At 40.0% G+C, this 25,061-nt stretch overlaps 1 protein-coding gene across 34 annotated transcripts in view; it reads left to right on the top strand.

Annotated features, from left to right (window-relative positions):
• KMT2C (lysine methyltransferase 2C) overlaps positions 1–25,061 on the top strand; it is a 203,167-nt gene that overhangs the window by 154,751 nt on the left and 23,355 nt on the right. For 30 of the 34 annotated variants that reach the window (XM_074574090.1, XM_074574086.1, XM_074574085.1 and 27 more), the window contains 16 exons: positions 5,395–5,499; positions 5,852–5,899; positions 7,041–7,178; positions 7,344–7,376; positions 7,457–7,576; positions 9,658–9,796; positions 9,920–10,134; positions 10,272–10,345; positions 12,965–13,147; positions 13,802–15,682; positions 16,907–17,232; positions 18,085–19,907; positions 21,266–21,377; positions 22,166–22,244; positions 22,361–22,424; positions 24,564–24,796. In XM_074574090.1, the coding sequence (XP_074430191.1) occupies positions 5,395–5,499; positions 5,852–5,899; positions 7,041–7,178; positions 7,344–7,376; positions 7,457–7,576; positions 9,658–9,796; positions 9,920–10,134; positions 10,272–10,345; positions 12,965–13,147; positions 13,802–15,682; positions 16,907–17,232; positions 18,085–19,907; positions 21,266–21,377; positions 22,166–22,244; positions 22,361–22,424; positions 24,564–24,796 (5,573 nt within the window). The remainder of the gene's footprint in view (positions 1–5,394; positions 5,500–5,851; positions 5,900–7,040; positions 7,179–7,343; positions 7,377–7,456; positions 7,577–9,657; positions 9,797–9,919; positions 10,135–10,271; positions 10,346–12,964; positions 13,148–13,801; positions 15,683–16,906; positions 17,233–18,084; positions 19,908–21,265; positions 21,378–22,165; positions 22,245–22,360; positions 22,425–24,563; positions 24,797–25,061) is intronic. The other 4 variants (XM_074574081.1, XM_074574074.1, XM_074574068.1 and 1 more) reach the window with 1 other exon arrangement.

Genomic DNA, 25,061 nt, shown 5'->3' with positions numbered 1-25,061 from the left:
GTATATTAGTTAATTTGTGGCTTGTTTCAGCTCATCCTCACAAGTTTTTCCATCTAAAAACGTTTACACACATTGATATAGTTTCCCGTGTCCAGAGAGTCATTTGAAGAGAAGTCACTTATTTGTAATTGTTATTCAGTGGAAATCCTGCTAAAAGGAAAGCAAAAGCCTACATTATAATTAAACATTGATCGGTAGACAGTTGAAATTGCGAGTAATAGAGAGTCCAAAAGTTAACTTCCCCGAAGGGGAAACTGCTGCAAATGGAGTGTTTCAAGGTCTGTATTTCATTGGTTCCAACACTAGAAGAAAATACGCTCATATGGACTTTTTTCACCCCAGCATTCTTTTGAAGCCAGAGAAATACGGCTTCACAAGTCTTGGTTGGCCTTGCAGACCTAACTGCAATATTAAAGTCACTAATGCTCACGTATCACAGTAGTGTAAGGTTTTAGAGCTTCATGAACTGGATGCTAATTTAATGTTCTGTTTTTCCAAAGTTTGAAAGGAATTTTTGACAAACCTTTTCTTTGTGAATAAACAAAGTTGTAAAACTTTGTCATTTGCTCTTCTTTTTATTCAGAGATAAATCATAACGAGGTGGCTACTAATAAATAAATCACTAGTAACAGTTTTAGTGGATAACCTACTGTCTTTCCCATTTTATGTATGAGAGACTCAAAGGACAGTGTTTTCTGGCCATAGGAATGTTCTCAACAATTGTCTCTCAACTGTTCAGATTTCCAGCCAAAATTGTGTCCAGACGGAGCTGTTTGTTGTAGTTGGAGCGCCAGTGGGTAAAATCATCTGCCAGTATTGATCAGTTCCAGTGCAATTTTTCTTAACTCTTTCACTGTGACTGTGTGGGAGACGGTTATTTCCACAGCAGCGTCCACACCGTGAGAGGGACAGATTCCGTTTGAGTGGTGGAGACCCTGGGAAGTTGGCCAGCTGCTGAGCTAGCAACGGTCCCATCTTCCCTTCTGGCTGGTGTTGCAGAGGAGCTGGGCCTGAGGACGGTGCCCCAAAGCACCTGTGATATTATTGTCGTTTCAATACAGACCTGGCTTTGAAGCAGGAAGAACATGAACTGCTTTATTCACTGCACTGGGGGTCTGTAGGACTGTATTGTTACTGACTGTTATTTTGCTACAGTGCCATTTCTCACAAAGATTGCTGACTCCTGTGAGAGTCCTTGCTTAACCAGACAGGTCTTTTCCACAAGGAAGGTGTTCTTCTCGTGGAAGCTCCACTTGTTTAATCACAGGATTAAGGGTTAGATAGACATGTTCATCTTCCAAAGAGCTCTCGGGCATCTCAAGAGGAAGTTATTCTATCTGCTTTGCTTTTCAACATGTGCATTGGACTGTTAGGGCATTGAACAGTGATGTGTTCAGTCTGCTCATGAACCGACAATGTTCTGTGACAATGAACTGCCACGTTCTGTGACTGTTTATTCTTAGAGCTTGGTTAAAGGTAGCTGAAGCTTTTGCCAGATGAGATTGCCGTAGTGATGGGGATTGGCAGAGCCGGCTAGAAGATGGCTTTTTGGAGTCCTTTTTTCACTATTAGTTACTAGTAACTGTGACTGAAGTGAGCTTTAGGTTCCCAGTCCTGATTTCTGTTTGGCAAAGAGGTTGCGCTTTTTGTTTTCAGTTACAGGACTCACCTTTCCTGTGATTTTATAACATGTGACACGCTGTGCAGTGTGTTCTGCATGGGACCAACCCTTCAAATTATTTCCGAGGCTTGCTCACTGGGAACACAGAGCTCCAGATCTCCAGGATGGAACAGCCTGGCTGTTCATAGGTACAAATGAAGGTGGTGATTGGGATCTGTTGCATCCTGAGTGGTCTGAGGACTGTCTGCATCTCTTGAGTTTCTTGGCCTGGGTATCTCTGATGAAAAAGAGACCAGCTGGTGGGGTGCGTTCTGTGAAGGCTCTGGCAATGTGATCTTTCCTTCAGTTTGAAATAGCTTAAATTCAGTATACTTTTTCTAGGGATGCTGAAAAAGTCATCTGTTCAAGTAAGGTCTCCAGAGAATGCTAAAGAAATTCTTCCTAGACAAAAGTCGAGGAGTCGTCTGAGTCTCTGCGCAGCTGATTCAAATGCTGCTGGGACACTTTATAACTAGATATGTTATTGCATGATTAAACTCTTAGGGTGGCTGCGGCCTTGGGAGAGGTGTTTTTATTCTTCTAGAACTTCATAAATAAATAAAAATAAATGCATTGGAGGAATCGGGATCACAAGATAGCAGTAGAACTATGCTCTCTTAGAGATCCAGAATTATGAGCAAATTATTTTCCATTTTGCTTTGTCTTAGTTTTCATCTCCTTTCTGAAAGAGTCAAATTAATGAGCGGTATTGAGCTATTTGTTTGGCAGCAGATGTCATCCAGCTATTGATTCTGATCTGAAGCAGCTGACTGAAGTGATTTAGTTGTTTCCAAGATAATATTTAGTACACATAGAATTAAAATGAGGGGAAAAAATAGAAAAAAAATGTAAAAATATGCTTTAGATTAGATGTCTTATACAAGACTCGCAGATCATGGAGTCTAGCCCTCTTCTGTCACCAACACTCAGCCTTTTTATAGACGTAACAAGCTCCATTTTGAAAGCGGGTAGTTTTTTTTCAACCTACTAACCTCATCGTAAGGCCGTTACAGAATCTGATTGCCTTAATAGTTGGCAGACTTCTAATTTGAAGCCTGAATTTGTTCATGCCTAGTTTGTAGCCATGGGTGGTAAACTCTTCAATTATATCTTTCCACCTGAGCTCTTTCTAGCTACTTGTTAAATATATTTATATTCAGATTAGAAGTTGCATTTTTAGGGACTGTTCCCAAGCACATAACTAAGGGCTGTGGAGAAAAACAGCGGAATATAAAATACTACAGGAGAACTAAAGGCTGCTGATACGAACTTGGTGCTTCCTTGGCCAACGGAATTCTGGGCTGCATAGGGAAGAGTGTGGCCAGCAGGTCAAGGGAGGTCATTCTGCCCCTCTACTCTGCACTGGTGGGGCCACAGCTGGAATACTGTGTCCAGCTCTGGGCTCCCCAGTTCAGGAGAGACAGGGAACTGCTGGAGTGAGTCCAGCGAAGGGCAACAAAGATGATGGAGGGATTGGAGCATCTCCCTTAGGAGGAAAGGCTGAGAGAGCTGGGACTCTTTAACCTGGAGAAGAGAAGGCTGAGGGGAGACCTTATTAATGTTTACAAGTATCTAAAGGGTGGGTTGAAGGAGGATGGTGCCAGACTCTTTTCAATGGTTCCCAGTAACAGGATGAGGGGTAACGGGCACAAGCTGGAACACAGGAAGTTCTGATCAAATACGAGGAAAAACTTCTTTACGGTGAGAGTGACAGAGCACTGGAACAGGCTGCCCAGGGAGGGTGTGGAGTCCCCTTCTCTGGAGACTTTCAAGACCCACCTGGATGCGGTCCTGAGTAATGTGCTCTGGGCAATCCTGCTTTAGCAGGGGAGTTGGACTAGATGATCTCTAGAGGTTCCTTCCAACTCTGAAAAATTCCATGATTCCTTCATAAGGACTTTTTTCTCCCCGATACTTTCCTGCCTTCCAGTGGAATTGAGGAAGGTTAAAGAACAGCTAAAACCAATCCTTTGCCCACCAGCCAGCTGAAGGCATTAACATCACCTTGCAGTGCCTAGTGTTAGTTAGTTACTTGCATAATTGATATTAGACCAAATTTCGAGAAGGAAAACAAGTATCTAAAAAACCACAACAAACAAAACAAAACAAAAAACACAACCCAAAAAACCCAAACAAAAACCACCAAAAAAAATGCAAAAAAAACCCCAAACCCAACAACTACATTCTGTTTAAAAGCTTACATTTCATAGTACTTTTTATCAGGTACACGAAATAATTATACCCCCAAAGTGATGTGGTTTTGAGGCACTGTTAAATACTTCTTCTGGTATCAATAGGAGCCGTATACTTTATGTACGTGTAAACAGACAGGGCCGCACTGACACATTGATCCTCTATAGTGGAATGGCAAACATAAGATACGATTTAATTAGGATGGTATCATCTTGTCTGCATTACAAAGGATAAAAATAAAGAATAAAAATAGTAAAGTGAAGAAAAATCGTTTTAATTTTGACTTTCAGTAATGGTAGAAGGGAGAAGGGTTGTCTGAAAAACAGCAGAAGGAACGCTTAAATCACTAAAATTTAGCAGCTTGGAAAGTAGCCTCATGGTGTAAGTAAATGCTTGGCACCAGGCCTCTGAATTAAGCTAGAAATACTTTCCTGGGGCAGTTGGGTTTTAACAGTGGGAAAGATAACCCGTTTATCTATGAAATATATGTTTGCTCTTCGACTTTCTGGTCCCTCTTCAACCTGCCCGTATTTGTTTTTCACATTGTACATGGTGTGATTTGTATTAATCCCTTTTCCCTGTTTAATTCCATGTGTATTTATATATTTTACCATCTCTTCATGATTCATTGGTCTTGCAATGATTGCTCCTATAGTCATGGTAGTCTGCAGTTTTTATGAAAAATATTTTTCTCAACTTCTATTTATTTGTCAAACAATTTTCTTCAGATGTTGCACATCTGTAATAGTCCTAAAAAATCAGTTAATAAAACCAGACGGGCCATTTGGAGTCAATTCTCTCTAGTAAATTGGATGTCAAGAAGAAAATAATATCTAGAATTTATTATTTAATATTAAATAACTTATTCCTAGGACCAGGCCATTTTTTCCAAGTTGACAAACAAACATGACATTTCTGCCTCTGGCTGTTCTCACTTCTTCAGGATTTCTTCTGATCTCAAACATAGCATCTCCAGTTCCCATTTCCTTACTGCTGCTTCTTACTCTTACGTTTTACTTCCTTATCAGGGTGTAGTAAGTGGTTGCTCTGTAGTCTTAAGAAAGATGGTGATGGTAAGAGAAGTAAGTGATTACTTTCTTACCTGTTTTGTTTGGTTATTTTTTTTGTAAACGTTCTCTGTTGACTTGCTGTGAGCTTTGTCTTTTATAAAACGTATTTGTTGACTTCTACATTCATAGGCCTTTGTGTCTTAGGAGCTGCAAGCTCTTACTAGATCTTGGGTTTTTTTTCCCCTAAAACCATCCAGTCTTTCTTCCACATGACTGATTACTTTATCACTTTCACTGTATTGGAGAAAATACCAAACAACGTCAGCGTGTGAAGGTGCCCACAGTACTGAATGGGAGGGGATGAGTAGTCAGCACAGTCTCTCACCCCAGAGTGACTTGCAGTATACAACACACTTACGGCCCTTGAGCTGGTAAATCTGTGTTTGAGTTCGTAGCTCAAGCTGTAGTACATCACCAGAGCCACGTATAAATGCCATGACCGGTTGATTTTATTTCTTGCATCTTATACAGGTAGCACTGACGATCCTTTAGCCGATCTTTCTGAAGTCTTAAATACTGATGATGATATTCTTGGAATACTTTCTGATGATTTGGTAAAGTCTGGAGATCATTCGGGTATGTATGTTTATAAGGTCTCTCTGATGTTTGTTTTCTTTTTTTCTCTTTATTATAGTTGTCTTTGTTGTATTATAGGTTATGTTCTAGGTGATTTCAGATACAATTTTCATATCTTAAGAATACCTTGGTTTGAGATGATTTTGTTGTCTTCTACCAAAAAAAAATAATCCCCAGCCTTTTCAACGTTTTGTTTTACTTGGCTCTTTGCTTTGCTGCTTAAGAGAGAATAAAATGGAGCTGCCATTGTCTGTCATACCTGCATAGCTTTTTTCAGCATGCAGCTTTTTCTTTACTTTTTTTTTTGTTTTCGTGTTATAATCATCCATTTTATCTGGTTTGGGTCCTGTAGGTCTTGATTTATGCACTTTCCAGGTTGACAACTCACCCTCCCCATTTGGTAAGAAACTAAACAATGGATGATCCGTGGTTAGAAGTAGTCATCTTTCCTAGTGGTTTTAGCTGAAAGAACTGCATGTGTAGAAACTAGTACTCCTTTACTGTGTCACTAATTCATGCTTTCATTTTCCACTCTTTCTGTGGTGTTTGAGTCTAACACGACCTATAAACTCTGCACTCTGCATTTAAGCATACTGCATTAAGTTTTGCTTACAGCTTTTAAAAACCTTCCTGAATTTTTGTGTTTCATGATACAAACCCATGCATTTTCTTGCTGCCACTGTTAATTTTAATGTTACTTCCAGTAGTAGTGTGTAGTTTTTATCCTAGTGGTATCTTTTGTGAATTAAAAACTTTTTAACAACGTGAATATATTAAAGCATGAATAAAAGAGTCAGCATCAATTTTTGTTTCCACTGGGTGATGTCCACCACCGATGTCCACAGGCTGACAATAAGTAGAGTGGCATGTTTCATTATTTTAAATCTGTTTTTATTCGATATCTAATACAGAAATATATTTTAAATACTGAAATGTGTACTTCTTTTTTTTCAAAGATCTTTCTCGTTTGAGATATTTATTGACTTGTAAAGGATGTTAGGAAACTTAAGTAGTAAGTTATGTTTTCTCAGTACCAACAGAATATTCAGTAGTTGTTTTTGAAGCAGAAACTGCTATAACTTGTTTGATATTGACTACACTTCAGCAGCACTTCAGTAGATGTTTAATGTAATAAGAACATTTGGGGTGAACCTTAAGGTACAGGAGGATGAACCATATCGATTACTGGTGTCATTGCTTTTAAAATGTGAAAAATAGTAATTGTGGAGCTATATACTGAAACTAAAACTATTTACTCAAAAACATGCTTTACCTAAACTCAGTAGCCTTATTTCCCATTCTTCCAGTTGCATTCTATTCAATTAACGTTCCTCAAACAATACAGTGAACTGGAGGTAAATAGTGGACGGTTTTGTTGACTTTTTCTAATGAACGTCTTATTTTGCCTTACCTTTTAAATCTTCAAAAGTCTTGGTTTAGTTGATAGCTCAGCTCTAGGGAAAAAAAAAGTTTTATGCTCTCTATTCTATACCAATAAATGTTACTATTTACATCTAATTTAATATCCTTTCTTCCCTCAGCTGGATTGGATATTGGTCCCATCTCTGATGATCCTTCTTCTCTGCCTCAGCCGAATGTCAACCAGAGTTCACGGCCATTGAGTGAAGAACAGTTGGATGGAATCCTCAGTCCAGAACTAGACAAAATGGTCACAGATGGTAATTTTTTTGTCCTTGATCATGCTCATCTAGAAAACTTAAGTAGAAATTTTCTCTTTTTTTGTCAACTTACTTATCTATGTATTGTAACATACCTGGTTGCAGAATTAATTTTATTGCATCTATTGATGATTACTCATTCCATGTTGTTTTCACTTTGTCCAGGTGCTATTCTTGGCAAACTCTACAAAATCCCAGGTACGTGTTCTATTCTTTGTTGTCTTTTATATAATAGTTTGTAAACAATGCCAGCCAACTCACGCACAGTGTTTTTGCAGAGCTGGGAGGAAAGGATGTTGAAGATTTGTTCACAGCCGTATTAAGTCCAGCAACCACGCAGCCGGCTCCTTTGCCACAGCCTCCACCTCCCCCACAGCTTATGTCTTTGCACAGTCAAGGTATGTTCCTTTGTTACTGTTAAAAACAGCAGCCTGGTCAGGAGAGTTGTGCATCTTTCAAATAGTGATGAGAAAATAGGACCCACATCGCTTTCTGCCATTGTTAATTTATGAATTATTATTCTAAAACTGTTCTGAACTGTTCTGTGATTAACATGCACATAAATATTGCTAATAGAAAAGGACAGTTATTTTAGATTTGTCTGACATATCGGAGCTTTTATTTTAGCTGACACTTCCATAGTTTTGAAATTTGTGTGTGATAAAGCATGTGTTCTGACATTACTCTGTAATTACTTTTGAGTATCTCCTCAAGGGTAAGGAAAGAGTCTGTATAACAGTGATTTACCGGGTCTTAATTTCCTTTAAGAATTCAGTTTAACATATTAGCTAGTCCTACCCAAATAATAGATAGAAGGCTAAGTAATTCTGAAATGTATCTGGGAGATTATAATTTATTTTATTTGTTACGACTGAAATTATCATGAGTTGATACAGCATATTCTTGCTCTTACATTGAAAGCAAGGAGCAGATTGGTTATATTTATTGTTGTTACCAGTAGAGCAGCGTTATATATGAGCATAATTAAAAGCACTCTTTTCTCGTCAGGCATCACCTCTAGTGGATTTTCCCTGAGCTCATGTAAAGAGTACCCATTCTGTTATACTGGTACTACAAAAAGTAGTTATGCAAATTGATTTCACAAGCGAATTAATCATAAGAAGAAAAATGATTGGTTTCCTAGTTGTATGAATTTCCATAAAAAGGAAAGACTTCAAAAAGTCTTAGAAAGGAGAGAATTTAAAGCAAATAATGAGGTGATTTAAAGCAAAAGATAATATAGATATCATTGCCTGTTTCCCAGTTACTTGAGTACTTGGAGATAACTTCAGCATTTGAGCTCTGTAAGATTGTTCAGCTTCTCCCTGTGGGAACTGCCACAATTACAGAGTTTTAGATTTAAAATTTGGTTCAGTTACGGTGTAATGATCCACGTGTTTCTGTGAGGTAAGTGCCTCAGTAGTGGGGAAGCTTGCATCAAGTTTCAGCAATTTCAGATAAAATTAATGTTCTCTTCTCATAAAGATACGTGATCCTTCAGTGCAAACCAGAGGCCTGACTCTCCATCCTGTTTATTTGCCAGGTCTTCGCAGTTACTGTATACTCTCTATTTAGCAGCTATAATAAAGCACGTTCTCTTAAATTTTGAGTTTCATCCAAACTGTACTTGCTGCATAGAGTATGTAACCTATAGATCAGAAGACAGTCTCCTAAAGCACGTGAGAATGATACAGTGTCATCCTACAGGTGCATCTAATTCCTGAGATACTTCTATGCTTTTAAGAAAATACTGGGACAACAGTTATAATGGCACTTAAGGGACAGGGATTCAAAGGCCAGTGTTAATTCTGTGTAGGAACGTCTTCAAATACCATCTGTTGGAATGAATCTGCCTGTGTCACACTTGTAATATTGTAATCAAATAAATAAAATTTTCTGCCTTCATACCGCTAGGCTGGACGTTTAATTAGAAAATCCTGATGCTCATTTGACTAGATTTATCTGTTTCATTGGTTACAAATTAAGGAGTTAGTAGATAATGAGGCTTACTTTGGTACACTGCTCAGAAGTCTCAGAAGAGATGTTTAATTCAGGTGACTAATGATAATTCTGCAAGGACTGAAAACAACCTTCTCCATGCTTGCTGCTGGGATCTGGGTATAACAAATATGACAGACCATTAGCCTTTAAGAATATACCTCGATATGAAGTGCAGTACATAGCATGGGCTACTGCAAAAGTTTTGGAAATCCATTAAAAAAAACCAAAACCAACAGGTTTTTCAGACAAGAAAAAAAAATCTGTGCAAGGATGTGATACAGTAGAAGAGAATCCTTAAAGCCTGTAGGTAAGCAGTGTAAACTGATTTAAAATCTTTTCCAAAAACATAAGGTTAGTACTATAAAGTTTTGAAGCAATTAGTTTTTCATTAGATGAGGCATCATTTTTTCACTGAAAACTTCCACCTTTGCCTTAAAAGTAGTCACCCTTTAAAACAGTAATTTGAACTTCTTTGCAGGAGAGAACGCGTTTCCAAGAGTGCCCCTTATGAATGGCCTGATGGGCCCTAACCCTCATCTCCCTCACACAGCTCTGCCTGCTGGAGGTGGACTGGGCACTTTCTCTCCCATTACACAGCAACCGTATCCTGATACCAGGTAAGTCGAGCTTCTTCGCTACTGAAATAGCAAACAGAATAAGTACTTTGCTAATTTTTTTATTTTAATTTTTATTGAGAGCAATCTGTCTATAAAACAAAACCCTTTTCTGGTTTGTCACAGGGATAAGAATCCAGCATTCAATCCAATGGTGAGTGATCCGAACAGCTCATGGGCACCATCTGCTCCACCTTTGGAAGCTGAAGGCGATACAATGTCCAATGCTCAAAGGAGCACTCTGAAGTGGGAGAAAGAAGAAGCGTTGGGTGAAATGGCAACAGTAGCACCCGTTCTCTATACAAATATCAACTTCCCTAACCTGAAGGAAGAATTCCCGGGTGAGTGATTTACAGAATAAAGTTCAATTTTTGTAGCGATTTGTGCATCTTGATTTAAAAGAATGTGAAATAGACTTATCAATTTAATAAACTTAAATACGCAAAGCCTTGTGTGTTAACATATCTTTTGATTGCAGACTGGGCTACAAGAGTGAAGCAGATTGCTAAACTGTGGAGAAAAGCAAGCTCACAGGAGAGGGCTCCGTATGTGGTAAGAACAAGTGCCACCTGCGTTCGCATACTTGCAACAAATTTATATTTCATTTATAAGATTTTCATTAATTTTTTTTTAAATAAATTAAGTTCTACTGTTAGTGAAAGTTCACTTACTCCAAGAATGCCTTTGTAATTTAATTTCTGACTCTAAATACTTCTACCTGTATTCTTTGCTTTTGAGTCTTGGAATAAACTATGTTAGTATTGTGCAGCCTAAAGACATCAGCTGAGACAAAGAACATTTGTGGTTCCTGCTGCCTCTTTGCCACATTGATTCACCCCTTAAGTCTTTTTTGCTCCGTCTTTCTGCACAGAATCTCACTAGTTTCTTCAGAAGGATAATAACAAACCATTATGTGACTTTCCTCTTTCATCTTCCCCTCTCGCTAGTCTTTTCTTTTTTGCCCTATTAGAGTTGCTGAAGCCTTTCACCTGTTGAACTAACCATTCCAGAGGCGTCACTGCTAACATCCCTACTTTTTCTCATTTTCTTCTGCTCCTGTGCTCTTGCCTTACTGTTCCCCTTCACTACTTACTCTCTTCTGTTGCTTTGTGGTGGAAACTCTCTTGCTATCTTCCATGTTGTGGGGAGCGTGAAGGACTCGGTTTTTCTCTCCAAAAGCATTCACCTTCTCATGTCTGAGTCAAGTGAACGCACATATTTGTACTAGCTATCTGGAGTTCCGTGGTCATTGACTCATTCTACCAAACTTCTGTAGAACTTCACCATTCAAAGGGTGACCCTTATGCTTTGTTGAAACCTCTTGTTGATGCCTGTCCACATCCAAATCTCAGAACCTGTATTATTCGTTCTTTTTGACCTTCCCAGCCCATGTTAGCAAATGTACTTTTCTTTAATCTCCTGTCACATCTCCATTCTCTCCTGCTTCTCGTCTTTGTTTCTTCACAACAGCAATTGGATGATCGTTCTCACTTTGTAGAGTTCTGTGGATTTTGCAGGGTTATGTTTTCAGTTTCAGGGTTATGTTTTCTCCTAGCCTCCCCCCACCTGCACTTTTTTAATATAGTCCCATTAGTAAGCAAATTTGATTCCCAAGAATGTTGATGACTCAGAGTTTAACAGTACCAACTTCCTCTCCTACTGTCCAAATTAAAAAATCCCCTTATCTCTCTGACAGCTTTCAGAGGATAAATCACTACCCCAAATACCGTGTGGGAAGTGGAGTTCTTGATCTTTCTGAACCCTTTTCCACTTGAAAGAATAATTCTCTATTGTCTTCTCTGTGTCACTGAGGCATCGTTGTTGTTATGCTTTTCATTCAGGTCTCTAACTTCAGCACCTTTGGTCCTCTATGTTTTCTTGTCCATGCTATATTTAATCCTGGTGGTTCCTTCTGTGTAGTATTTATAAGATACTGTCCACTTACATGAGTGGATTTTTATCCAGGCATTTATCACTTCACTATTATTTCTATTACTGACTTTTTTTCTGTTTCATTGTTCTTAAGAAATGCAGTCCTATTCTCCTGATGGATGTCCAAAAAGCAGCTGCAAAAATTATTTCCTTCATGTTTGGGAGGAGGGGGCATGCAAGTGCACACACATAAATATTTACAAAACCAGAAGCAGTTATTTCCTCACAGAAGTTACAGCCCATGCCCTTTGGCTGCTCGGCTGTTGCTAGTGTTCCTGCCATCGTGCACTCCAGAAGCTGCTGTGGTACCTCTCCTGAGGGGCTTACACTCTGTGAGGATGAGTAAAGGCTACCTTAGAAATGACATTCAGAAGAGCGTTAGTAAATTTTCACTGTAGGCTTTTTCCTTTCTTTAGTACGCACAATCCCATCGCTTATAGGGGAAAATGGCACTAATTTTTCTACTGCTGTGCCACTAGTGCTTTCATCCATGTCACTGTGGCATTGTTGGAGGGGAAGGATTAAAGCCTTCTCTGCTAGGCAACCCCTACTTGACAACTGCAAATAAAATTGTGAAAAGAAGATGTGAGGGTTTGATTCAGAAAAGGAATCACATCCTAGATTGGTGATAAAACAAACTCTTTGAAACTTCCATTAGATGCTTTAAAGTGTCAGTACGGCTGTAAAATGCCTCATTGAAGAAGAATTGCTGTTCTTCCATCCAGTTTTTCCTGATCCATAAGGCCACATCCTATGTTTGTACTGCTAACTTAACACAGACTGAGATCTATAGAGGCTATTTAATGGAGTAGACTGTATTTTTCTTGTCATTTAAGTTCTCTGCATTAGTGGCCTTTATTGATCCAAACATCATCTGCTGTGCTTATGCCTTCAGACTGCAGACCACACCAATATGTGATTTGAAAGGTAAACTGGTGGCATTCATGCTTTCTTGGCACAGCAGAGTACCTGAACAGACACTCCTAATGTATAGTAAACCTCTACTGCTAATAACTCGTTAGTTCTTTCCATATATGTTAAACGCAGAATTTGTATAGAGATTAAATATTTTCGGTTTGGAATTCCTTCTAAAGTGCATAATTTAGTTTTCACAAGCATGCGTGTTTTTAAAACAGGCTGTACAGATAATTTGTTGATAGATTTTGTGGGAATAACAGATGCAGTGTACAGACTTAAAAGAAAATAAGGCTAACTACATTTTTTTTCATCTTTTCCCAGCAAAAAGCCAGAGATAATAGAGCTGCTTTGCGCATCAATAAAGTACAGATGTCAAATGACTCCATGAAAAGGCAGCAGCAACAGGATAGCATTGATCCTAGCTCACGCATCGACTCCGACCTCTTTAAAGATCCATTAAAACAGAGGGAATCAGAACATGAGCAGGAATGGAAATTCAGACAGGTGTGTTGCATTTAGAGGTTTTTGTTATTTTTCTCCCAGCTTTTTATTGCATTGTTGGAAGCTGTTGTAATAAAATCAATTTTAATCTTTCTTTGTAGAGCAGTATAAAGTCAGCCATTCTGCACAGGAAGAAAATAGATGCTGTCAGAAGAGCAGCTGCTTGTAAATGTTGGAAAACTTTGTTTTAAAACTTTGACTGTTTAATCCTGCCTATTGTGGAAGTGGGTTATTCTTTCTCTCTATGGCTGGCTAGTGCAGTAGTTTGTTTTTATATACCCGATAGTGCAGTAACCTTGTCCTGCAGGCTACTGCTTCAAATTGGGCTGGTTGTCTCTCGGAGCCCGTTTGCCTTACATCAGTGCTGCATCTGTCAGTAACCTTTTGTCTTCAGAGTGTCAGGTTGGAAAGTAGTGCTGCTCTTTAGGCAGCCTGGGAAATGCTTCTTCCCAGGCAATCAAGGTGCATGTCAAGGTAATTGGACTTTACAAATAGCTAGACCCTCTGCTCCCATTGCATTTAAAATTTGCAATTCACAATTATTTATAATTGATCTTCGATGTGTCCTAAAGTTTAAATTATAGATTCAGTCATGAGAAAGATCTTGTATACCCTGGACTTACAAGTGTAACCTTTTTTCTCATAATTCTAAAACAGCAAATGCGGCAAAAAAGTAAGCAGCAAGCCAAAATAGAAGCCACGCAGAAGCTCGAACAAGTGAAAAATGAGCAGCAGCAACAGCAGCAGCAACAGCAGCAGCAGCAGTTTGGTTCACAACAGCTTCTGAACCAGTCTGGCTCAGACACGCCTAGCAGTGGGATCCAGAGCCCCTTAACGCCACAGACTGGCAATGGAAATATGTCTCCTGCACAGCAGACATTCCATAAGGATCTATTTACAAAGCAGCAGCTACCTGCTACGCCTACGTCAGCATCTTCAGATGATGTGTTCCTAAAACCACAAGCCCCACCCCCTACTCCAACCCGAATCCCAGTTCACGATTCGCTGTCTCAGTCTCAGACCCCTCAGACATCATCACAACAGATGTTTTCTCCAGGTTCCACAAACACAAGACCTCCTTCTCCGATGGATCCATATGCTAAAATGGTGGGAACACCTAGACCAGCACCCATTAACCAAAACTTTATTAGAAGAAATACCATTGCACCATTAGATACCTGTGCACCACAGTCATCCATGTCTAGGCCCATTCAGGGAACTGAACCATCAGGAAGCAGGCCTTCACCCGTCAGGGATTCATGTTCTTCATCTCCAGGTAGCAGTGATCCCTATGCAAAGCCACCAGACACACCCAGGCCTGTCATGGCATCAGAGCAGTTCTCCAAACCGCTGGGGGTCCCAAGATCACCCATCGTTATGGAACAGTCAGGGAAGGTTCCTTTAACAGCTGGAAGTGGTGATCCATTTACTAAGCCAGCTCCTAGAACTGATACGTTTCAGAGACAGAGAGTAACTTCTGCTGACGCGTACACACGGCCACCATTGACTCCTACTCCTACTCCTGTTGATGGTAGCCCTGGACCTTTTAAAACTCCTATGCGCCCACCTCAGTCCCCGCAAGATCCTTATGCATCAATGCCAACTACACCAAGGCGTGTTGCTGTTGATCCATATGAAAGGCCCGTTTTGACACCAAGGCCGGTGGATAACTTTTCCCATAATCAGCCTAATGATCCATACAGCCAGCCTCCCCTTACACCCCATCCTGCAATAAAGGAGCCTTTTGCCCATCCGCCCCGGATAGCGCGACAGCAGAGTGATTCTTTCCCTCAGTCTGGACCCATTTCAAGGCCAGCTTCTCAGGACCCTTACTCCCAGCCTCCAGGTACTCCTCGGCCAGTTGCTGATCCTTATGCCCAACCTCCAGGAACTCCTCGGCCCACCACAGTTGATCCATATATGCAGCAACCACCAACACCAAGACCTGCTCAGCCAGCGGATTTATTTGCTCAGTCCCCAGCAAATCAGAGACATTCTGATCCATATGCCCAACCTCCTGGAACGCCAAGACCAGTTCTGAATGATCCTTATTCTCAGCAACCGGCAACTCCAAGGCCAGGGATTCCAGAGAGTTTTAACAGACCTGCAATGACAAGACCAGGAGTAATACCAAATAGAGACCCTTTCCTGCAGACACCACAGAACAGGTTGCAGGGCACTTTTGTCAGGCCATCAGATCCATGTTCTCAAACTCCCAGACCCGCAGGACCTGCAATAACAGATTCATTTAGCCACGGTCCAGCTGCTCCAGCACGTGACCCATATGATCAACCACCCATGACTCCAAGACCTCAGCCAGAATCTTTTGGAACTGGTCAACTGGCTCATGATGCTGCTGAGCAGCCACGGCCTGGACCTGAGGGTAACTTCAATGCATCCGGAAGTTCTCCAATGACTTCTCAAGGACAACAATTTCCCAAAGTTTCACAAGTTACTGGCCCAGCACCCACTACTGGAGTAACAGATACACAGAATACCATGAATATGTCTCAAGCAGATACTGAGAAGTTAAGACAGGTGAGAATAATGTTTAATACTGGTGGTATTAAAATTTCATAAGTAGAAGAATTTCCCCCACTTCTTGTTAATATTTGAAGTTACTTACCATTAAACACAGCTATATAACGTAGAATTATCTTAAGTCACTTAGGATGTTAATTTGGTCCTCCAATATAAAGGATATAGAAACACCGCTAATTTTTAAGGAGTTTGGTCAAGATCCAAACAGGAAGCAAAGGCCATCTTTGAAGCCACTGAAGATATAGATGATGGGTCTGTAATAGCTCTTTTATCTACACTGTGAGGAAAAAAACACCTAAAGGACAATTAATCCTATCCTATAATAGACGAGATAAAGAACGGATTGTCAGTGACTTGTTCACTGATTGAAAAAGGGAGTATAGGCAAAGATCTCAGACTAGACATCTAACTTTTCCGTCGGCGGACATGTTGAGGTGAATCCTGCCATTGGTCACTGCTCTTCTTGAGGCACATTCACTCCAGGTTTTTGTCAGTGAATGTTGGGCAAACGGCTCTTGCTGAGATGTAGGATGACATTCAACTTGTGGAAAGCTGCTCAGGCTTTTGTTTCGAAGGAGTGATGGAAAGTGGATTTAGTGGAAAAATTGGTAGTATTTATCATACTGAGAGTGAATTCTGCAGCTTTGCTGTAAACCTCTTGCTGAATTTTCTTCAGCAGACCTCTAGTCACTTTTCTCCATCAGAATGCACTTGATGTGTGGTAAAAGGACCTGCATTAGCGGAATAGAAAAAGGAAAAGAAAGTAGCTTATATGTTAATTGGGAAAATGGGTTCACACTATACGCTTCAACAAGAGGTCTGGAGATTAAGTTGCATTACCAGTGTCTTGCACCATTTGATCCCTTTTCTAATTTCTGAGGTGATTATGGTAGTTTGTAATATTTTTCTGTAATGATTGAAGAATTTCTTTCCTCCAAAAGGCTTAACCTAGCGGAGTGTAACACTTCAAAATGTTAGGGTGACAAAGCACTGAACAGGCTGCCCAGGGAGGTTGTGGAGTCCCCTTCTCTGGAGACTTTCAAGACTCGCCTGGATGCAGCCCTGAGTAATGTGCTCTGGGCAGTCCTGCTCTAGCAGGGGAGTTGGACTAGATGATCTCTAGAGGTCCCTTCCAACTCTGAAGATTCTGTGATTCTGTGAAAATATGTCAATTGCAGTGTCAAGCACAATGATGTAATTTTATTTTTTTTTTTTAAACAGCGCCAGAAATTACGTGAAATTATTCTACAACAACAGCAGCAGAAGAAGAATGCGGTTCGTCAGGAAAAAGCCTTGCAGGAGGCAGCAGCTCCTGCCCATGCAACTCCTCTTCAGCACTGGCAGCAAGACAACTTAAATCCAATTTTTAACCGCCCTCCTCCTCCGTATCCTGGGAATATTAGGTCCTCTGTTGTCCCTCCAGGTGGACCAAGGTTCACCGTATACCCAAAAGACCAACGTGGACCATTTCCTGCTGATGGGCAGTTCAATAGACCCCAGTTTCCAGGCGATATGAATGCCATGGGGATGAGACCTCATGGTCTCCGGTAAGCTCTTTGATCTCTTAAAACCAGGATATTACAGGAGTAGTTCTACATTTACAAAAATTGTTAGATAAAGGGGTTTGGTTTTTTTGATGAAAAATCATCTGTGTTGTCTGCAGTAGCTGGTAATCTTCCTCAAGTCAGTACGTACAGTGAGTTCTCCTGTACGTGTCTGTAACATTAGAATGTGTATTTTACACTAACACTATTTTACATTGTCTTTTATTGGGAATTAATCAGAAATACAAATGGAGAAACTGCAATACTTGTGAAAGTTATGATCTCGTCACCCATGGTTTTGGGGCATTTTAAAAAAAAAAAAGTGAAAGGTCTGGCTTTAGCTTTGATGTTTTAATAACGAATAAATGTAATATTCTGGTTTTATTTATAATGAATATGTAATCAAACATCAGCTTCTGTCTGTGCCATTTTTACAGTGAATGCTATGATGTAAAATGAATACCAGTATTGACATACATTGTTATCTCAGGAAAAATTATTTTCAATATCTTTTGATTTATTTCAGTAATTTCTAAATCCACGCATTACTATTTTTTACACTGGGTGGCATTAACATGTAGTTTGTTTAATAAGATAGTTCTTACTGTCAGAGTTTTCTATCCATTTTTATTATTGGAATTGAAAACACGTTGTTTATTAAACATAATTAAAGCAATTATTTTATTGTAGTCATAAAGCTCATTTAAATGTAAGCATAATTAGTCAAAATATTTATTTAAATGTCTTAATGAATGCATCATGTAAAGCATTTTGCTGAATAGTTATTTAGTGAAATATGCCAGTCTAGGCAGTCCTGAGAAAAGTGATTATTTAGTCTTTCATACTTTATTTTAGATACGGGTTTCCGGGAGGTGGCCATGGTCCACCATCAGGTCAAGAACGTTTCCTCGGCCCTCAGCCACCAATGCAACGCCCTGGAGTTCCACCACAGCTGAGAAGATCTCTGTCTATTGATATGCCTCGGCCAGTGAACAATCCACAAATAAATAATACATCTGGGATCTCTCAACATTTTCCTCCACAGGGACTTCCAGTTCAGCAGCACAATATATTGGGTCAGGCGTTTATCGAGTTGCGCCACAGAGCTCCTGATGGGAGGCCAAGGCTGCCTTTTAATCCTTCTGCTGCAAATGTTATGGATGCAGCAGCACAACATCAGCGACATGCAGGGTTTATACCCAGGCAGGAGTTTCCGGGCCCAAGACAGGCAGAACCACTGAGACATAATTCTCAAGGTATACCTAACCAGTTGCAGATGTCTACAAGTTTGGAGCATATGTCACAATCCCAGCAGGATCAAATCAATCCTGACAACCCACCTGCACTTGTAATACGTTCTTTAAGTCATCCACCAGTTGCTGATGCATTCCCAGGACCATCTTTGTCTACATCTGCACCAAGTGATGAATCTGCAAATTTACAGATTCCCAACCAGCCAAGTGATGGTCTAGAAGAAAAGCTTGATCCTGATGATCCTGCTGTAAAAGATCTGGATGTGAAAGACCTTGATGGGGTTGAAGTCAAGGATTTAGATGATGAAGATCTGGAAAATTTGAATCTAGACACAGAGGATGGGAAAGGAGATGAACTGGACACTTTAGATAATTTGGAAACGAATGATCCTCACCTTGATGATCTTCTAACATCCGGGGAATTTGATATAATCGCATACACAGACCCAGACCTTGATGTGGGGGATAAGAAAGGAATGTTTAATGAAGAACTGGATCTTAGTGTCCCCATTGATGACAAACTAGATATCCAGGGCAAGACAGAAGAACCAAAACAGAAAGAACAAGGTGATAGAACTGTTTCCCCTCCTGAGACTCAGTCTCCACAGAAGAAATCTGCTACAGAAAATGAAATTAAAACAGAAGTACTTTCCCCAAACACTCAGGAGGAAAAGAAGAATGAAAATGAAAAAAGTGATGGAAATGCTGAATCCACAAGTACTCAGCAGGCTGCTGAACTGGAGTTAAAGGATGGAGAAAAGGCTTCTGCACAGCCTGCTAACCCAGAATTCCCTGACAAAACTACTGCTGTTGCTAGTCAAGAAACAACTGTGCCTAGTCCAGATGCTCAGGGTTCTGCTCCACTGCCTGTTCAAGGAGCAGTAAGTTCCTGCAGTATTTCTGGATCCACACCAGTCCTCTCAAGTCTGCTAGCTAATGAAAGCTCAGATAACGCAGAAGCAAGGACTCTAGGATCTCCATCTCAATCTTTGCCAACAACACAAGTGAACCACGCATCAGGTATTCCACAAACACTAATGACACCTGGTGGACAGATCTTGGAAAACACATTAAATTCAAATTTGACCATGGTTCCACGAATGAACCATAATTTTTCTCAAGGGTCACCAAATCCGGGATTTATTCAGGGTCAGTCATCTAACCATAACTTTGGGACAGGACAGACATCGAGTCAAACTGTGGCTGTAACAAACCGTCCTGGTCCTAGTGGCATATCTGGTCCCCAGCCGATGATGCTCCCTCAACCATTAGCTCAGCAACAAAATCGAGAGAGACCACTTCTGCTAGAGGAACAGCCACTTCTTCTGCAGGACCTTTTGGATCAGGAAAGACAGGAGCAGCAGCAGCAGCGGCAGATGCAAGCCATGATTCGCCAGCGTTCGGAGCCGTTTTTCCCCAATATTGGTATGTGGGTGATCTATTTGTCTGTGTAGTGGTTCGTTTTTTTAAAATACAACAATAAACAGTTAAATAATCCATAGCACTGAAAGAAGCAGGTAGATACATGGAGCTTGAAAGTGGCATAATAGAAAACAACCTGCCTAGTAGGTACAATGAGAGTATGGAAATAGAGCGTGTAGGTGGAATTCTGAACTCTGCGCAAGGCTCCTGTTGATGTTACCAGGATCCAGGTAACTCTGCGTTATTGCTAATTTTTCTGACATTAGCTCTGTCACGTGTTCTCTATACTTCAGCTTCTCACACATGATACGGAGTAAACGTACCCTTTCTAAAAAAAATCAAATTGTCAAGTGGAATAGCTGACCTTTTGATACTTGATCTATGAATTTTCTGTTTATGGTTGTTTTATCACGTTTTTCTTGTAGTATTTAGTGTGTCTCAAGGAAAGGGATCATCGAAAGCTGTGTTGCTATACTCACAATCTAGGCAAGGCCCAGAAACATCACAATTAATTCGGCACATACTGAAAGTATTCAAGATAAATTGTCAGTTCCTGTTTAAGATAACAATAGCAGTTTGAACATTCAGATCAAGACCATCACTGTCCTTGTAATTGTTATTAATGAAATACGAAATTTTGAGAAATGTGTGAGTTGTAATTTCACTGGCCATCAGGACTTTTAGTTCATAAGACAAATTTGACCTACCCCCTAAGTCAGAGTTCCCTATTTGTAGGGTGGCTAGAACGTGCTGTAGCCACCCCAGGTGGCTAAGATGACCCCCAGATGTCCCTTTCAACCTCAACCGTTCCGTACTGCCATTAATCCCGTGCTGGGTGAGGCACCGAACGGGAGAGACAGCAAAAAGGCAGAGTTCACCATGCTTATGGTCTTTTCAGATGCTGTCTGGGGCGTGTGCCTTGCTGCCTGTAGCGCTACTAGTAATTACTGAGCGACTAAGCCGTTTTCTTAGTACGCTAGTGGTGGTGTGTCAGTTTTGCCAACTGATCTTACAGAAACAACTCTTCTTCCTGATTCTTAAACCTATAAATAGAATTTATTAATCTGTTGGGTCATAGGCCAGATTTAGTCTAGAGCCCTTCTCGGACGGACCTGCTTGTCTTTGTATGTTGTGGCTGAAAACAAGGACAGTTGCCGCTGGAGTAACTTTCCTTAGAGGATACATGAAACTACGTATTAACCATGAATTTCAAAGTGGAGAGGACAAGTAATGTGAAATAGTAATGCAATTATGTTGTTTTACTGATGATTTATGCATGAACTAGATCTAAACAGTCAGTTCCAGTTAATAACTTGTGATGTTCAGCTATGCAATTCACTGCTACTGATTTTCTTTTACAGACTTCGATGCAATTACTGATCCCATAATGAAAGCAAAAATGGTAGCTCTTAAGGGGATCAATAAAGTCATGGCGCAGAGTAACATGGGGATGCCACCAATGGTTATGAACAGGTAGGCAACACTTGATACCATTCCTTAAGGCTAAAAAATCTAAAAGGAAATAGTAGAGCTAGGGGAGACTGCACATAGGAAATGAAAAAATTTAAAAGTGGAAAAATCTTTATGTCATGTAGTTCATAGTCCTTGGCGTTTCTTTTTTTCTCACTTTCTAATAATGTAATGACACATCTTCCACGCATTGTGTTTGAACGCTGTTGATGGCCATGTAGCGGTTAAAATTCATGTTGCGGCATATCATTTAATGCTAAGTATAATTAAGATTTAGCCCTAGTAATGAAAGTTTCATCCTTTCTTTAAATCCATTATGGAGAATGAAAGGAGCTGTGACCTTTTCTTTTTGTGTGACCTTAGAACAGCGTGTTTGCTCCTTCCTAACACATGCTTCAGTGTTACACGATAATATGTGGCTTACCAGAGGTTTACATTTAACCAACTCTAGTTGACTGTGCTGGTGACCATGATATTGAAATCCATTAAATCTTTTTTTTTTGTATCATAATATATTAAAATACAAATACAGGTATTTGTGTGCGTTTTCACTGTTATAGCAAGTTTACTTCATCTCTTTGAAAAAGGTGTAAAATGCAGTAGTTTCAACAAAGGCTTAGAGCATCAAATGAGAATTAATTCTCCAGACATTGAAAAAGTTTGGTACAGAAGTTCAGGCAAATGTCTATAAAATACGCAGATGCTTTTGTGTAATACAAAGGTTGTCTCTCCCCTGAAATGCTCACCAATTTTAAAAGTTATAATTTCACTTTCTGTTTATATATCAACAGGTTTCCCTTTATGGGTCAGCCAGTGCCAGGGGCTCAGGCCAGTGAAGGCCAAAATCATATGCAGCAGGCGATTACACAGGTAATACAACTTGATATGGGGTTTAACAAAAGTGTTTAGTAATGATAACTAATTGGGTTTTTTTAATTGAATCGTGATTTAATATCCTTGTCTGTATGTTTTACTGACATTTCTAGGACGGAAGTTTGACACCTCAGATTTCTAGACCTAATCCTCCTAATTTTGGTCCTGGTTTTGTCAGTAAGTACAGATTTAATAATTTATTGTATGTTGGTGCTTCATTCTATAGTTCTGTTTTCTTTAAAATAAAATATCCATAAAGAGATCCTGTCCCTAGTTCATCCTTTTAAAATGGAGTAATTTCATCGTTACAATACCAACTAATGAAGAAGTGCATAGTAAATGCTATTAACACTTTTCGTAGAAGCTGTCCTCAAGGAAACACCATAAGGAAAGAGGGAAACAGAACAGTCAGAAAAACTAGCGTTACTTGGATTTGTGAGAGTAGTAATCTATTAACTGACAGACTATGTCAAAAAACTGGTCTTTGGTTGTGTTGTAATAATCTGAGCTCAGTGAGAAAAACAGTCTATATTGATGTTTGCTTTTTTTTATTTCGGAAGCAGAAAGTTTTGTGCAGCATCGTTGTCGTTTTAGCAAATACCAGTAAAAGCTTTCCAGGCATCAGTTAAGCAAGACTGGTTGGGAACCACAGTTGTTGAAAGCAGAAATATATAGCACTAATATTTTGCGTTCCTTGTTTCTGGTTGCCCTAGATCAATTGTAAATCCTAGTCTCTATGATGAGAAAGATTTATTAGCAGAAATGAAAACTGAACATAGGTTGGGAGAGGAAGGCCACATGTAAAAAAGTGTTTCTATCACTGCAAAAACTTTACTTGATATTTATGAATAAGAAGCAGAAGTAAAGACTTTCACCTTTTCCAGAAAGTGGAGCAGCAGCACTGAGTATGCAATAAGGAGCTTTTGCGATATTATCTGTATTAATTTCTGGTGAGATTTGACATGGCACTCAGCGGTGGCCTGGCTGGGGTTGGGGTGGTGGTGGTTCTCAGCACTGGAGAAAATGTGTTTCTCGTTTCACTAGTAGTTATGCTTACCTGGAACTGGTTAATATTTTAGTACTTTCATTTGCACTTTCACGTTGCTCGCATCTGCAGTTACACTCCGTCACTTCCACTCGGCTGTCCCTTCAGGTTACGTGATTACTTTCGCAGAATTTGTCGTTGAAAGAATGGGCACCCCTCGAGCCTGTAGCAGGCTCTGTGAATTGATCGAGCTGAGCCGTTAGAGTCGATGGCTGTCGCTGCCACTGTGACTGTTAAAGTAGAAGGTGGTAGGGACAGGAGGACATGGTTCTATTGAAATCGTACTGTCGTGTAGGTATCTTTATTAAACAAACATTCTTGACGAGAAAGATCCGTGCCGTGTTCCTGGTTACCCAGCTCTTTGCCACAATGCAATCAGGAGACAAACGATACTTTCACCAAACCTTCTCTCTTGCCTCCTGGACTTAGTGCGGATCGAGTGTTATCAGACATGATTGTTTTGCCTCGAGAAACACATCTTGAAAGCAATGGGCTGCTCATAGCAGATGAGCATTCCTCGTTTGTGAAGAGACTAATGTCTCAGTTACAGTTTAAATGAGAGCGTGTGTGTTTGTGGGGAGGAAAAGGCACTGGTGCTGAGAGCCCTGTGCAGAGGATATAAGTTATATATAAGTTATTTTTATATAAGTTATAAAGTTATATATAAAATATTTATATATAAAGTTATATATAATATAAGTTATTTTTATAAGGCAGTATCTTTCTTTTGTTTCATAAATATTTGATGGTTGTTTATAATTTTAATTTTTTTTCTCAGAAGTCGTAATAAAAATAGATTTTTATATGTATAAAACTATTCTGCAAACACCAGAATTAGTGAGGCCAAGTTTCCTGTAAATTTGTGTCCTCACTCCCTCATCTCTTTCCCTCTACCTGAGCGCTTCCAGAGGTCTTCCATGTCCCCTCTTCTGTGCCCGAGCAAGCAGGGTACCGCCAGGTTCTGTAGCTGCCTTCAAAGCTACGTTGGCTCACTGGCTAGACAGCAGGCTGGTGTCTCTTGAAATTAAGGGACTGTATTAAAACTGCTTTCTCTCAATAAATGCAGTAATTTGGATTTTTGTCTCTTTCATTCCACTCCAAGAGCTTAATACTTCTTGAGATACCAAATAATCTGTCAGATTTGGTTGAACTTGACCAGTGGTTTCTTCAAATAAGGGGGGAATCTGATTGTTAAACTTGATCTCTAAAAAGCAGGCTGGGAGCTCACCCCAGGATGAGGTCATATCATAATTAATCTCCCTTCTCTCCAGATGATTCACAAAGAAAACAATATGAGGAATGGCTGCAAGAAACGCAACAACTTCTTCAAATGCAACAGAAGTACCTTGAGGAGCAAATTGGAGCACACAGAAAATCAAAAAAGGCACTCTCAGCAAAACAGCGTACAGCCAAGAAAGCTGGCCGTGAGTTCCCAGAAGAAGATGCAGAACAGCTTAAACATGTTACTGAGCAGCAAAGCATGGTCCAAAAACAGCTAGAACAGGTAATCATCCTGAATCCAAATTGATCTCCTTAATGCTAAGCTGTCATACTGGTATGACTCTTTCCTTTAAATCTTCTAAAAGGCGAGTTGAAATGCTTAAATACGGTGGAGGTTATTTAGGAGCCACTCCCTATCGTATTTTGGGTGGAACAGCGTTACTCTGGATTGCTGGTGACACTGGAGTTGTAGGAGAATGTGCTACGGCAGACATTATGACAAAAGGCTGTTTTAGTACTTTGGGAAGAGGGGAAATTGCTTGGTAAGA

The sequence above is a fragment of the Larus michahellis genome, chromosome 2 (genome assembly GCF_964199755.1).
Source record: "Larus michahellis chromosome 2, bLarMic1.1, whole genome shotgun sequence".
In the NCBI taxonomy this organism is placed as follows: Eukaryota; Metazoa; Chordata; class Aves; order Charadriiformes; family Laridae; genus Larus; species Larus michahellis.
This window is presented reverse-complemented; position numbering and strand designations above follow the sequence as displayed.